Source organism: Somniosus microcephalus, chromosome 7 (assembly GCF_052327205.1).
Source record: "Somniosus microcephalus isolate GS21.2 chromosome 7, FLI_Smic_1.0, whole genome shotgun sequence".
Lineage (NCBI taxonomy): Eukaryota > Metazoa > Chordata > Chondrichthyes > Squaliformes > Somniosidae > Somniosus > Somniosus microcephalus.
The window spans coordinates 248726206-248741708 of NC_140993.1; the positions used below are offsets into that span (position 1 = coordinate 248726206).

General features: G+C 43.9%; 1 protein-coding gene across 1 annotated transcript in view; it reads left to right on the top strand.

Annotated features, from left to right (window-relative positions):
* LOC147115212 (uncharacterized) overlaps positions 1-15503 on the top strand; it is a 139617-nt gene that overhangs the window by 73771 nt on the left and 50343 nt on the right. Inside the window, exons 9-13 of the mRNA XM_085993576.1 lie at positions 1644-1672; positions 4227-4318; positions 5220-5334; positions 8115-8285; positions 8864-8934. Of these exons, the coding sequence (XP_085849702.1) occupies positions 1644-1672; positions 4227-4318; positions 5220-5334; positions 8115-8285; positions 8864-8934 (478 nt within the window). The remainder of the gene's footprint in view (positions 1-1643; positions 1673-4226; positions 4319-5219; positions 5335-8114; positions 8286-8863; positions 8935-15503) is intronic.

Here is a 15503-nt window from a genome sequence, read left to right on the forward strand (position 1 = left end):
CGGGACCCGATGTAGGGTGAACTCCTGTGTGCCTGGTGAGCTGAAGTGCACCTCACTGACGGGGGTGGACAAGTATCTCACCTGGGAGTCTAGGCCATGTTAAGGGGCTGAAATGTTTTTGTTGTATATTATACGCGACCTCTGATATTAAAGGGCACTCAAGGCAGCCTCTGGAGCAGGGCGGAGGGGTGGGGCTGGGGGGCAGCAAACTTCAGCCAGCATTTCCAAGCTCTTTAGCCCCAGAAGTGCCCCAGATGTATTTCCAAAAGACCTCCTACTCACGGGCCTTCCCCTTCCTCACAAACTTAGGCAGGTTCAGGGACAAAGCCAATACTCCAGACTGATTTTCAGTATTGTGGACAGATCCTGGCACTTACACTGGATTGCCCTCCTCCACCCTGTAGAATTTCAGTTTCTTTAACTTCGCCTTTTCACTCCGCTTTGCAGGTGCACAGTCATATGAACCTTCAGAAGCCCAAAGAATTATCACGTTTTCTAGATTTCTTCTTCTTTCTGAAAGTGGTTCTCCTCATGGCAAATCCTGTCACTATTACACCACAGTGTACACACTCTGGGATGTCACTGGAATTACCCTGCAAAACTCACTTAGTAATGGCATCATTTAAAATACACCAACTTTTAGCTTGGATTACCTTTGAAGTCGTAACATAGGGTCCGAGTAGTGACGCACCATACTGAGTAGTGAAAAGAAGTGACGAGCTTGGAATTCATCTGTTTATTATAAACTAGCTGGGGGAGCCCGGCTTTGCCAGGGCTGTTTTGGGCCAGGCGGTTTAAATCGAGTGCCAGGCTTTGGGGCCTCTCTGTGTCCCTCTGTGAATCTGCTGCCGGGCAACATTTTAAATCGAGTCCCAGGCTTTTGGGCCCTGTCTGTGTCCCTCTCTCAATCTGCTGCTGGGCAACATTTCTACCTTTTAATACCTTGAAAGATGAAAGTGAAAGTACTTATAAAACATTTTTGGTAAATCTTATGTTATTTTTAAAAGAGATACTAACTTTTTCAAAGCTGGATCAGCAGAGTAGTTTGAGCTGGAAGTAAATGGTGTTTTTAGCTTGAGACAATGGATGCCACATCCCTGAGATGAAAACGATTAGTCCCGCCCACACACACACACCGATTGGCCAACCATCAGGGGACTGTACTGCAGGATTGGTCAATCGTGACGGCACAGGATTGGTCGAACCTTGACGTCAGTCAATCAATGCTAAGTAGCAGATAATGAGTTTAATTTTGAAGGTTTTTTGCATAAGGCGCGAACAATTTTCGTCCGACCGAAAAGTAAATACGCTTACGACCGTCCCGGAACCGTAAGCTTTCTTTGGAGGTAACGCGCGCGTAGGTACGCTCTATAACTTTCGAGCGCATAGCCGGACAGACGCACACCCGAGGACAGAAGGACAGACAGACAGATAGACAGACAGATCGATTCGTTTATATGTATATATAGATGAACTGAAACCCTTGCTTAGCAGAGATGTTTCACCAGTAGAGGTAAAGAATGACGACTGGATGCTGCACTTGTAGCTTAACCGTATACTGTAGTAACTTATACAGATCACAAAATGTTGCACTCGATATTCAGTAACACTGATTTTTTTTTTCAAAATCTCCTTTGAAACAGAGAGCAATAACAGTCGCGCCAAGTCCTTAGTAAGTATTACCTCAGTTTTGATAAATAGAGTGTTATGCCAAGGTTCTGGGAAAAGCCTCTGTTCTCACTGAATGGTTTGAGCCCAGATCGATTGTTACATGAGGCTTCTCAAGTCTAACAATCAATCACTAACTCATACCTATGAGCTAAGAATAGCCCAAGATCTTTACTGGTCCTGATCCTAATGCTGCCTCTTTTAGGATTTCACTGGGTTCACTGATGAGTGCCTTGAAGTTCTATTACATCTTTAAATTGGAAGTGCAGGCTCATTAATCTGGGTAGTATTCAGAGGTCAGGCACAGGCTGGTTGTTCAGATGTAGAGTGAACAATAGATGGTGAACAGAATAATGAGTCGCAGAATGCTGCCATGAATCAATGCAAGTGGAAGAGTTGAAATGTTTACTGTAGTCATCAAATTTTAATGTCACTATTTTTCTGCATGAAATGAATTTCTCTTTAAAAAAAACTATTTTTTAAAAATTGATCTCCCTAAGTAAAGGTCACCAACTGAAGACTGCTCCTGTTAAGCACCTTGGGAAGTTTTACTAGGTTGAGGTGCTATATAAATACAAGTTGTTGTTGTACTATAAGGCTATCATGCTTGAGAGAAGATGGCTAGAAAATGTTGCTGTGTTCACAGGAAATAACTTTTGCACTAGAAAGATTTTTTTAACAAATGAACTAGTTTGTGTAAATAAATGTTGTATTTTTTTAAACTATAATAAACAGAACCTCCTGTCCACTACAAATACCCTTTCAGCATTCAATATCAGAACTGACTTTTCAAATTTATTAAATAGGTAAGAATGTGGAACTCACTACCACAGGAAGTGGTTGAGGCAAATGCCTTAGATGCTTTCAAAAGGAAACTAGACGAGTACATGAGAGAAAAGGGCATATGCTGAAAGGCTGAGGTGAGGCAGATGGAATGGGAGGAGACTCGTGTGGAGTATAAACACCAGCACAGACTAGTTGGGCTGAATGGCCTACTTCTGTGCTGTATATTTGATGTAATTCTATGTAACTCAGTTGAAAGCATGATAACAATATAATGTCCCGGAGTGATACAGTATTAGCTGGGTCATCATGGTCAGGCACCAAATGGAGGCTAAACACTTTCTCATAGTAAGAGATGGAAGCTGATGGATGAGTCCTGGGGCCAGTCATATTGCTAATGTAACTTCAGTGCAGTTATGGTGTAAATTTGTTTCTATGTTTCTAAATACAACCTGACACTGGAGCGAAGCAGAGTGAGAATCCATGGAAGAGGTAGTCTCACTCTGCTTTGCTTCAGAGCCAGTTTGGGCTTTGACATTCGATTTATACTACACAAGTTTATCGTCGGTGTGAAGTTGAAACTGCTTTGCACCGGTGCTGAGGTGATCGCGTGCATGAATCGTAAACACTGCTCTTGTGCATCTCCTAGTGGCTGGTTAGGGCGAATCATTGACGTAGCCTGCCTCTCATTTGGGGAATGGGAAGGCAGTGAATTTTCATTTTATGTCTCCAGAGTTTGGTTTCCTCTTTCATGCCAAACAATTCTGTTACCCTCAACAATTCTTAACTTTCTATGGAGCCATCCAAATCCATCTAAGACTTGAATACTTCCTCCCATATATTTGGAGGTTCTTCAAAACCTTTTCTCACACTCCTTGACATGATACCAGAAAAAGTTTCTTCTGATCGGTAGCTTCTTACTTCCAACTTTTCACATTGTTCTCTCTGTCACAGTCTTGCTGGTCTTTGTACGGATACTACGATAGTCACTGCTCTTCTGAAATCTCCTCTCTGTCTTGTTCCTCCTTAGCTCCATATACACTGTCTTACATGCTCTTCCGCCCCTCTGCACCCTCATTGTGTTGAATCAAGGTACCATTCACAGTCTCCTCCACAACTCATTCTCTGCTGGGACCACTAAACTGTACTCATTGAGCCTTCCCTTCTTTCTACAATATCTGAAACCCAAATTTGGCATCACCTAACCACTAGTTCTTGATTTATCCTGTCTCCTCTCCTAATTTGTTTTAACCTTGGTCACGTCCTTCACAATGGCCATTGGTTTGTCTACAAGGTTCCTTGATTAAAAATAAAAATTGCTCAACATCCACGAGATACTTAGAGTTATATGGTTTCATGTGCTGGGTACAGCTTGCAACATGTTATGCAGTGCGCAACACAAATTGATGAGTGCACATGGTACTATGGTATCTGACAAGTCACGGGGCTTTATTTGTTTGAAAATGTGGCACAATGCTGTCAATATTTCATTGTAATTTTTTTGGTTATGATTTTGTTTCAAAATGCAGCAAAATGTAAAATTCTTCTTTCTACCATATATAATTGTGTCTTTCTTATGTTCGCATATTGTAAATTCAACTAAATTACATTGCATTTGTGAAATGACCATATAGTGGATTGTTAATATATTAACACTAAGAATAGAGATTTCTGAGAGTATCTTTAACACTCAACAAGCAAAGGCTAAGTAAGTCTGAGGCTGTGCCATTCATTAGTCACTAAAATGCTTCTCTCTGTTTGCAAATATGATTCAGCTTGAAGTGATTGTTCAATATCGACAGCTGGACCTTATCATGCATCCCGTCGTGCAGAAATTAATTAAAGTTAAATGGAAACACTTTGGAAAGTAAGTGTAATTTCCTCCACTTAATCATTGGGAAGACTGAAACCGTCATCTTTGGCCCCTGCCACAAACTCTGTTCCCTAACCATTGATTCCATCCCCCATCCTGGCCACGGTCTCAGGCTGAACCAGACTGTTTGCAACCTTGGCATCCTACTTGACCCTGTGCTGAGCTTCCGACCCCATATCCCCTCTCCATCACCAAGACTTCTGCCCACGTAACATCGCCCGTCTCAGCTCATCTGCTCCTGAAACCCTCGCCCAGACATTTGTTACCTTCAGACTCGACTATTCTAATGCTCTCCTGGCCGATCTCCCATTTTTCCACCCTTCCTAAACTTGAGCTCATCCAAAACTCTGCTGCCCATCTCCTAACTCACACCAAGTCCTGTTCGCCCATCATCCCTGTGCTCGCTGACCTATATTGGCTCCCGGTCCCCAAATGCTTTGATTTTAAAAATTCTCATCCTTGTGTTCAAATCTCTCCATGGCCTCACCCCTCCCTATCTCTTTAACATCATCCAGCCCTACAACCCTCCAAGAACTTTGCGTTCCTCCAATTCTGGTCTCTTATCCATCCCCCACTTCCTTCACCCCACCATTGGCGGCTATACCTTCAGCTGTCCAGGCCCTAAGCTCTGGCATTCACTTCCTGAACCTCTCCACCTCTCTCTCCTCTTTTAAGACTGTCTTTAAAACCTACCTAATGTCTCCTTCTTTGGATCGGTGTCAATTTTTGTCTGATTAATCCTGTAAAGCACTGCGGGACATTCTACTACGTTGAAGGCGCTATATAAATGCAATTTGTTGTTGCTGTACGCGTAATGTTTCTATTATCATTATGTGATTAAACTTCTCTGTTATCTGAGTATAAGAGGAAGTTCACAATTTGTTTTTTTTTTAAGGAACGGGGTGACGATAATGTTGACCCTAAATATCATCTTCATTATTTTTTGGACTTCTTTGGGACTCAGTTCATCGCTGTCAAATGCCAAACAACTAAGTTACCAACTGCCTGGTGTAAGTACAGTGTTTCTACTTCAACTCAAAAAATATATCAATTCAGAATCAAATTATTTATGTAAAAAGAAACTGGGGCCGATTTTACTTTTGACGGACAGTGGGAGAAGCACTTGCGCATCTTGCCCGATGTCCTTGCCGAGAGGCCATTTTGAGGGCCGGGCCGAGCCTCATTTCAATGTTGCCGGTGAGCTGCGAGTGCTGTTCTGGAACCCGCAGGTAGCTCGCCAGTTGGGGGGTAGCGGGCATTTCAGCGGTTCCAACGTGGAGCCCAGCCAGAAATTTTATCCTCGAGGTGGTGGGGGGGGGGGGGTGGGGGTGGGGGCCGGGGGGGTGCGGACACGGCTGGCCAGAAGATTTTTTTTGGGGGGGTGCCAGGAGAAGCATTCATGTTCCTCCTGACCACCACAGAAATCTTTATCTGAGGGGTTTTCAACGGTCCATTTGAGGACCGCTGGTTGGGCCATTCAATGGTGGTACCAGAGGAGGACCATGTGCAGTTCACGCTCTGCCCAATGGTTCCTCAGAATTGCGTTGGGATCCTGCGTACGTCATAAGATCCCGATTACCATATTACAATTAAGCTCCTGCGGAGTCCCTCGGGTAAATATTGACGGGCAGGAATGGGGCGGTAAGTGAATTTTGGGGCCCCTGTCAGGCAGAGGGAGTTAAAATCAACCCCATTATCTTTTAGACTGCAACAACTGCACATACAGATTGCATACGTATAGTATGACAAACTTCTGGTTTCACTCAGCGTGTACAAACAAAATTATGTCATGGCCTACCACAAAAGTTATGTTGCTGGCTAGCTAATCTCCTCCTCTTCAGTATCTGTGCTGTAGTTGATGGCTTATCCTGACTCCATTTGCTTCAACTAATTTGGTTCCCAGGGCTCTGCTCTCCATTCCACTCTCTTCCTTCTCCCGATCAATAATCTTCTCCATTCATGATCTAACCCTGTCTACATATTTGCTAATTAGCTCACTGTACATTCATCAACCTTCTCCAGATTGTGTGCCTTCAGTGCATGCAATTTTCATTCTTTCTGTAGTGCAGTGGTTGAATCACTGCATCAATCATCTACGCCCTTTAATAACAAAATGGTAATCCTGTCTTTTTCTATTCTTCAAATAGACAGTTCTTTTATACCTTTCGCAAGTCCAAACAACAGCTGTCATATTGTATGGTTTCCACCCTTAGTTCTTCTTTTTCAGTGGTATTCTTTGCTTCATTGATTTCTCTGATCTCAAATGGAACTCCCACGTCTCCTCCGTGGCTTAAAAAAAAGCTTGCTTTCCTCTTTTGCAACTAAACACTTCTTTTGCATCCAAATCTGTCCAAGATTTAAATATTACTCCCATATCTAGGGCAGATCTTCTAACATGTCTTTTACATGCCTGGGCAGGATGCAAGAAATAGCTTGTCAACTGATAAGCAATCCTCTCTCATCTTTCCAACCATTCCCTCTATCCATTGCAACCTTTCTTCTCTGCCTGTATTTTACACCTTGTCCTCCTGATCTCCAAATATGCTATGCTACAGGTTTTTCCTTCTTACTGCATCCTCACCGTGTTGAATTTAAGACTCATTGCAGTCTCCTACTCTAATTAATCCTTTCCCAAGACGTAAAAGCTGTGGAATTCCTTACCCTCCTCCAATCTTCTGTTCCTTCTACAATCTTCAGACTTTTAAAACCGAATCCTGGCATAAAATCTTTAATTGTCGTTGGTATGTGAGTGACACTGGCAAGGCCACATTTATTGCACAACCCTAGTTGCCCTGAGAAGTTTTAGCTGGGCCACATTCTATAATTGTTTTTCAACTGAGGGGCTTATTGGCCTTTTCAGAGGGCATTAAGAGTCGACCACATAGTGTGGAAATGGAGTCCCATGCAGGCCATACTAAGTAGGGTTAGCAGATTCCCTTCCCTGAAGGACATTAATGAACCAGTTGAGTTTTTAATAACAATCGGCAGTTTTCATTATCATTTCTGGCTCTGGCCACAAATTACCAGCTTTTTATGGATTTCAAATTCACTTCTTCCTGACGTACCTCATTTTCTTTCCTGCTTTTTGCAACCTCGGTGGTACTATGGGCCTTGGCCCTTCACCAAGATGTTTCAATCAGAAGTCTAAAAGTTAAAGCATTAATAACACTTTTTGAAATCAGACATATAGAAAGAATTCTGATTTACTTCAACATTCTTCACCCCTCCCCCCACCCCCCTGCCCCCCGGCCACCCTCATCCCTATTTTTCTTCAATTTTGAAATGTTGCTATTAACCTGAGTGTTAAATACACCATTGGGAGAATTGGCTGGGATGACTATTGAACCCAAAAATGTGAGGGAGTTTAATTGACCACAGGGAAGATGCAATCATAAGCCTAGTGTACTTAAGTGAAAATGTCATTTCAAATATATATGTTAATTCAGTTCCTTCAAATGGTCAAAAAATTGCTCACAGAATTCAAAAGCGGTTGGGAGGATTTGTTGGGAGGATTATCTAACTCATAGGATGAATGATGAATGGGTCGATGTGAATGTCAGAGTTTACACAGTCCTGAAATAGGTTTGGCTTGGAACACACATACTTTGACACATCATGTAACAGGAAGTATTCGTGATATAGAATAGCATGTGTGTTGCATTTAATGTGTGGATTCTGAAGCCATAGAAATACAGGGTGGAAAATCGTAGCTGAGGAATAAAATATGCTAAATTGTTAGTCTCTTGTTCCTTTTGAAGATGGTTCTTTCTCTTACATGGTATGAATACAGGATTGGTGGAGAATTCTTTTTGCTGTCATAGCAATCGGACTCACTGGCTATCAGGTTGTAGAGGAATTCATTGAAATCCATTCTTCAAAGACAAAGTTTTCTCGCTGGAAGGCGTGGAGAAGCCAGGAAATAATGAAGGATCTAAATCTGTGCCACCCACGATGGCCAGAGGTACACAAAATGACTGTATGAATCTTCTATGGGAAAGAGCATCTTAAGTATTAAAAAATAAACTCCATAAGTAAATTTCCTGTAAATAATTACTATGCAACAGAAAAGTTCGGTTAATGTTGAATATGCTATTTAACTCTTGCAATGCCATTGGCAAGTTTACTCAACCCAGTACTATTGAGCTCCAGAGGTAGCTATCTGTGTTTGACCTTGACATACCGATCATGTAAATCTTAACACTTGCCGCTTTTGATTGGCTTTGATACTTTTCTTTCACAGCAAAGGACCTCAGTGGTGCCTCTGTCTACGTGTGAGGTGTGACCAAAATAATGGAGCAAATGATAATCATAGAACTGGGGTGTATAAACAAACATGTTTAAAAGAAGCTTTTAATTAGATCAGTTACCTAACATATCAGCAGATATCTTCATGGGCCATTGTTTTCATAAATGTGTTATTATGCTGCTTCTAATTTCATGTTCACAGTTGAAGCATCACCTGTTAATAATTTCATGCTTAATGCTAGAATCTGTTTACAGCTACTGATTATCCAATGCTAATTTTCCTTTTACTGACAGGAGGAGTCATATCTAAAGAAGCAGCTGGCTGCACTGGAAGACTTACATCCCCACTATTTTAATGATTTTTGGTAACGCTATTAATTAAAGCTCTTCTAGTTGTACAATATGCATTAGTTGGATATTAATATGTGGTCCCCAGTCAACTATTGACTATCTTCCGTGGGCTGATAATAAGGGCCCCACGCCTGGTGTAAGTGGGGCAGTAGCAGCAATGGGTGACGCACCACCCCGTTTACACTGGCGTGCCAGCTGCCGCCACTTTGGGTGAGATAAATGGCCTGAGCACCAGCCTGTTTCAGGTGGGGGAGGCCACTTGTGATATGCCAATCGAGGTCCTATGACATACATAGGACCACGATTGCAATTTTGAGGGGCAAATGCTTGGAGCTTGCACTGCCAACACTCCGCAGTAAGACTCCAATTTGCATAAGTTTATGATGCTCCCACCTTCTTTAGGCAGGCACCTCATCCATCTGCAGAACTCTGCTGGTTAATATCGACAATGGTTGGGATCTGAGCAGGTAAGCAACCTTCTCATTTTTAACAGATTACCTGCCCAGTTTCCGCCAGGCGAGTAGGGTTAACATCGACCTCAAGTCTGTAGAAATCCTTTTTTATGACATGGGTACATTGATCAATTATTTGTACTTTCAACTTTGTTGAGTTGGGGAATGTTACTCAAAGGGTTGATGGTGGATAGGCAATGGCAAACATTCAAAGATTGCATGGATGAACTACAGAATTTGTTCATCCCTGTTTGGCATAAAAATAAAACAAAAAAGGTGACTCAACCGTGGCTAACAAGGGAAATTAGGGATAGCATAAGATCCAAGGAGAGGACATATAAGTTGGCCAGAAAAAGCAGTAAACCTGAGGATTGGGAGCAGTTTAGGATTCAGCAAAGGAGGACAAAGGGATTAATTAAGAGGGGGGAAATAGAGTATGAGAGTAAGCTTGCAGGGAACATAAAAACTGACTGTAAAAGCTTTTACAGATATGTGAAGAGAAAAAGATTGGTGAAGTCAAGCATAGGTCCCTTGAAGTCAGAGTCAGGGGAATTTATAATGGGGAACAAAGAAATGGCAGACCAATTAAATACATACTTTGGTTCTGTCTTCACAAAGGAGGACACAAATAACTTCCCAGAGATGTCAGGGAACAGAGGGGGAGAAATTTGGTTGTTAGCGCCATCGATTAACGCCTAAAGAGGCCGAGAAGTGGGGCGCTAGCCAATTTCCGGGCGGGCGCAAGGCGCCTAGCGCCTCACCCCATATTGAGCATGCATTTAGCGCCGGCGCTAAATCTTAGCACCCGCTCATCGGCGCAGGCTGATTATGACGTCATTTGAGTGTGCAACGCCTTTTGGGCGCCCTGGACCAGAAATTCAGTGGCGCCCCCCTCCGTAGCGCCTGGCGCTAATAGTGACAGCTTACCTGGGCCTTACCAAGTCACTCTCGGGCTGGAGGAGCGTTATTTAAAGGGGACTGGTGTGGTTTAAAAGCGGCAGCCATTTTTGGAGCACAACTTCCTCGAGAGCTACAAAGAGTTGCTGAGCTGCACACTGAGAGCCATTTGACCACTGAGCCAGCGCAGGCAGACGATCTTCAGCCTTCTGACCATCAACTTGCTGTTGGTGAGCCTTGACAACGGGGGACCTTCCTGTGGACACTTATTATGGGGGCTGCATTGGAGGGGAACGTCCTGCTGCTGAATCATCTGGAAAGGGCACTGAGACGCTGGGAGAGGGGGGCAGGCATGGCCAGACGGAGGAGGGCCAACAGACGTCGCCACAGCAGACCTTACGCTGGCAGGGTTTTCCGACAACGGTTTTCCTACATGAACATGCCGGAGGAGCAGTGTGTCAGAAGGCTGCGATTTAGAAAGGAGGTGGTGACTGAGCTGTGCCAGCTGCTTCAGCCAGATCTGCAGCCTCAGATAAAGTGCAGGGCATCTCTGTCGGTGGCTGAGAAGATGCCTGCTGGCCTGAACTTCTACGCGAACGGCTCTTCTCAGGCTGCGCGTCAGAGGCTGATCAGAAGTAGCTTCTAGGCCCCTCTCACGGAACGCTTACTGCCATTCCAAGAACAGGAATGGAACTGGTCTGATACCCCCAAGCCTGTGAAGGGCAAGATGCATGTAAATAGCAGGCATGGCCATTGTAAATGAAGAAAGTGTTTCATTACACAAAATGTGGTTCCTTCAAACATGAGAAAGCTATAGCAACAGAAAGCAAAACTAATACACTGACACATAACTGCCTCTCACACCCGGGAGACTGTCCAAAACATAAATCACATTCCGATCATCTTCCTTGGCCTTGATTCCACTGCGCCAACCAAAGCATCCAATGCCCCATCAGTGAGGCGTTCCGCCCTCTGCCTCACCCTTTCCATGTCTTGCTAGGCTGGTGCGCCACAGGTAGGCTCCCACCGCTTTGAAGGCCTACAAGGCAGTGAGTGTGTCTGGTGATGCCAATTGACCTGCCCCTTTAAGAGCTGGCCGGCGCCAGTGTGTCTCAGGGAAAGTGATTATTGACAGCACCCTCGCTGTGCCCCGCTGCCGCGAAATTGGGTTGCGCCGCCGGGTTAGCGCCTTAAGAGTAGAGTGCAGCGCCTGATTTAGCGCTGCAATCACCTTTAGGGGCGCTGCAACCCAATATCGCGCTAGGTGGCGCTAAATTGCGCCTGGCGCTAAACTTTGCGCATTGCCAGGACTAGCGCCCCCAAACGCAGCTATACCGAATTTCTAGGCCATAGGGTCTAATGAGAGGGAGGAATTGAATGAAATCAGTATTTGTAGAGAAATTCACGGCATTGAAGGCCGATAAATCCCCAGGGCCTGATAGTTTACATCCAAGGTACTTAAGGAAGTGGCCCTAGAAATAGTAGATGCATTGCTGGTCATCATCCAAAATTCTATAGACTCTGGAACAGTTCCCATGGATTGGAGGGTAGCTAATGTTACCCCACTGTTCAAAAAAGGTGGTAGAGTTAAAACGGGGAATTATAGACCGGTAAGCCTGACATCGGTAGTGGGGAAAATGCTAGAGTCCATTATTAAAGATGTAATAGCAGAGCACTTGAAAAACAGTGACGGGATCGGACAAAGTCAACATGGATTTACAAAAGGTAAATCGTGCTTGACTAATCTACTGGAATTTTTTGAGGATGTAACTGGTAGAATAGATAAGGGAGAACCAGTGGATGTGGTGTATTTGGACTTTCAGAAGGCTTTCGATAAGGTCCCACATAAGAGATTAGCGTGTAAAGTTAAGGCACATGGGATTGGGGGCAAGGTATTGACTTGGATAGAGAACTGGTTGGCAGACAGGAAGCAAAGAGTTGGAATAAACGGCTCTTTTTACGAGTGGCAGGCAGTGACTAGTGGGGTACTGTAGGGATCGGTCCTAGGACCCCAGCTATTCACAATATATATTAATGATCTAGACGAGGGAACTCGATGTAATATCTCAAGTTTGCAGATGACACAAAGCTGGATGGGCGTGTGTGTTGTGAGGAGGATGCCGAGAAACTCCAGTATGATTTGGACAGGTTGGGTGATTGGGCAGATGCATAGTAGATGCAGTATAATGTGGATAAATGCGAGGTTATCCACATTGGTGGCAAAAACAGGAAGGCAGATTATTATCTGAACGGCAATAGATTGGGAGAAGGGGAAGTGCAATGAGACCTGGGTGTCCTTGTGCACCAGTCCCTGAAGGTAAGCATGCAGGTGCAGCAGGCGGTTAAGAAGACAAATGGTATGTTGGCCTTCGTAGCGAGAGGGTTCGAGTACAGGAACAAGGATATCTTGCTGCAGTTGTACAGGGCCTTGGTGAGACCACACCTTGAGTATTGTGTGCAGTTTTGGTCGCCTTATCTGAGGAAGGATGTTCTTGCCATGGAGGGAGTGCAGCAAAGATTCACCAGACTGATACCTGGGATGGCAGGAATGACGTATGAGGAGAGATTGGGTCGATTGGGCTTATACTCGCTGGTGTTTAGAAGAATGAGAGGGGATCTCATTGAAACTTATAAAATTTTAACAGGACTAGACAGACTAGATGCAGGAAGGATGTTCCTGATGGCGGGGGAGTCCAGAACCAGGGGTCACAGTCTAATGATAAGGGGTAAGCCATTTAGGACAGAGATGAGAAGGAATTTCTTCCCCCAGAGAGTGGTGAACCTGTGGAATTCTCTACCATAGAAGGCAGTTGAGGCCAATTCATTAAATATATTCAAGAAGGAGTTAGATATATTTCTTAAGGCTAAAGGGATCAAGGGATATGGGGAGAAGGCAGGGACAGGGTACTGAGTTTGGATGATCAGCCATGATCTCATTGAATGGCGGAGTAGGCTCGAGGGGCCGAATGGCCTACTCCTCTTATCTTCTATGTTTCTATGAGTTTAAAAATTTAAAGTCATAGTTACAAATGATAATGTATTATATAGGGGTGAAAATTGATAGACAGGATGTACTAGAAAGGCTGGGTATGCTTAGAGTGGATAAGTCGCCCGGTCCAGATGGCTTGCATCCCAGGTTGCTAAGGGAATTGGGAGAGGAGATAGCAGAAGGGCTTGCCATAATTTTCCAATCTTCCCTAGATGCAGGGGAAGTGCCTGAGGATTGGAAAGTGGCAAATGTGACACCATTGTTAAAGAAAGGGTGTAAGGACAATCCTAGTAACTGCAGGCCGGTCAGTTTAACATTAGTGGTGGGTAAAGTTTTAGAAACAATAATTAAGGAAAAAATTAACTGGCACCTGGAGAGGTTTAAACTAATTTAGGAGAGCCAACACGGATTTGTAAAAGGCAGACCATGTTTGACTAATCTAATTGCAATTTTTGATGAAGTAACAGGGAAGATTGATGAAGGGAATGCAATGGATATTGTCTGCATGGATTTTAGGAAGGCATTTGACAAAGCATCACATAGAAGGCTGGTTAAGAAAATTGCAGCTTGGATAAGGAATTGGCTTAAGGACAGAAAACAGCGAGTTGTGGTAAATGGCTGTTTTTCAGACTGGAGGATGGTAGACAGTGGTGTTCCCCAACGGTCAGTGCTGGGGCCACTGCTTTTTTTGAGATATATGTAAATGACCTGGATATTGGAATACAGAGTAGAATTTCTAAATTTGCCGATGACATCAAACTTGGGGGTGTGGCAAACAGTGATGATGATATCAATCAACTGCAACAGGACATAGAAAGGCTAGCAGAATGGGCAGGCAAGTGGCAGATGGAATTTAATACAGAGAAGTGTGAGGTGATGCATTTTGGCAGAAACAACAGGGAGAGGCAATATACACTTAATAACACAGTTTCAAAGAGTGTACAGGGATAGAGGGAACTGGGAGTTAATGTGCATAGGTCCCTGAAGGTGGTGGGACATATTGAGAGAGTGGTTAGCAAAGCATATGGGATCTTGGGCTTCATAAATAGCAGTTGACATAAATCGTGCCATTCATGTAGAAATGACTTATGAAATATACTGGGCAGCCTGCTGGTGGCGCTGTCCAGGGAGAGTATAAATACTCGGGCACGGGCCCAGCTTGCTCAGGGACACTTTGTAAACAGGAACTAGTGAAGGATAACTAGACTTCCATGTTGTGGAAAAAGTCGATTGAAGCCTTGTTTAATACTTTGAGCAAGTGCCTAGCAGTTTTCTTATGTCAGAGGTATTGATTAGAAAAGTTATGCTGAACCTTTATAAAGCGCTGGTTAGGCCACAACTGGAGTATTGCGTCCAGTTCTGGTCACCACACATTAGGAAGGATGTGAAGGCACTTGAGAGGGTACAGAGGAGATTTACCAGAATGGTTCCGGGGATGGGGGATCTTAGCTACCAGGACAAGTTGGAGAAGCTGAATTTGTTTTCATTAGAGCAAAGGAGGTTGAGGGATGATTTGATAGAGGTGTACAAGATTATGACTGGTTTGGATACGCTAGACGGGGAAAGGCTGTTCCCACTAGTTGATGGTACAAGGACTAGGGGACACAGATTTAAGGTTTTGGGCAAGAGTTACAGAGGGGTTGTGGTGAGGACCTGGAACTCGCTGCCGACGGAAGTGGTGGAAGCGGAAACACTCAATGCTTTCAAGGGGAGACTGGATAGGCACTTGGGAGAAATAAACTTGCAGGGCTACGGGGATAGAGCGGGGGAATGGCACTGACTGGATTGCTCTGCAGAGAGCCGGCGTGGACTCGATGGGCCAAATGGCCTCCTTCTGTGCCCTTATGACTCTATATAGTTGAACTGATTGAGTTGAATGGGTTTGACCGAGCAGCAATGACAGTCGGGGAAACCGAGAGAAGTTACTGTGCTAAACAGAGAAGGAAGCTGAATTAAAATTCATGGGTACAATTGTCAATGTTAACATAGAGGGCTTTAGCAATCCCCTTATTTGAACTGATTTTATTATATCAGCTCCATCATTTGTGAAGGACATAGTGACTGTTCCTAGCCAGTTTCCTGACAATGACATCAGTGCTAGCCATTTAAGGAAAAATGTTCAAAAAAAATCAACAGAAATTGGCTTAAAAATATTATACAGGTAGACTATCCCTTATCCGCAATTCCGAAATTCGAAAACCTCTGAAAACCGAAAGTTTTTTCGTGGAGCGTAACGAGAGTATTT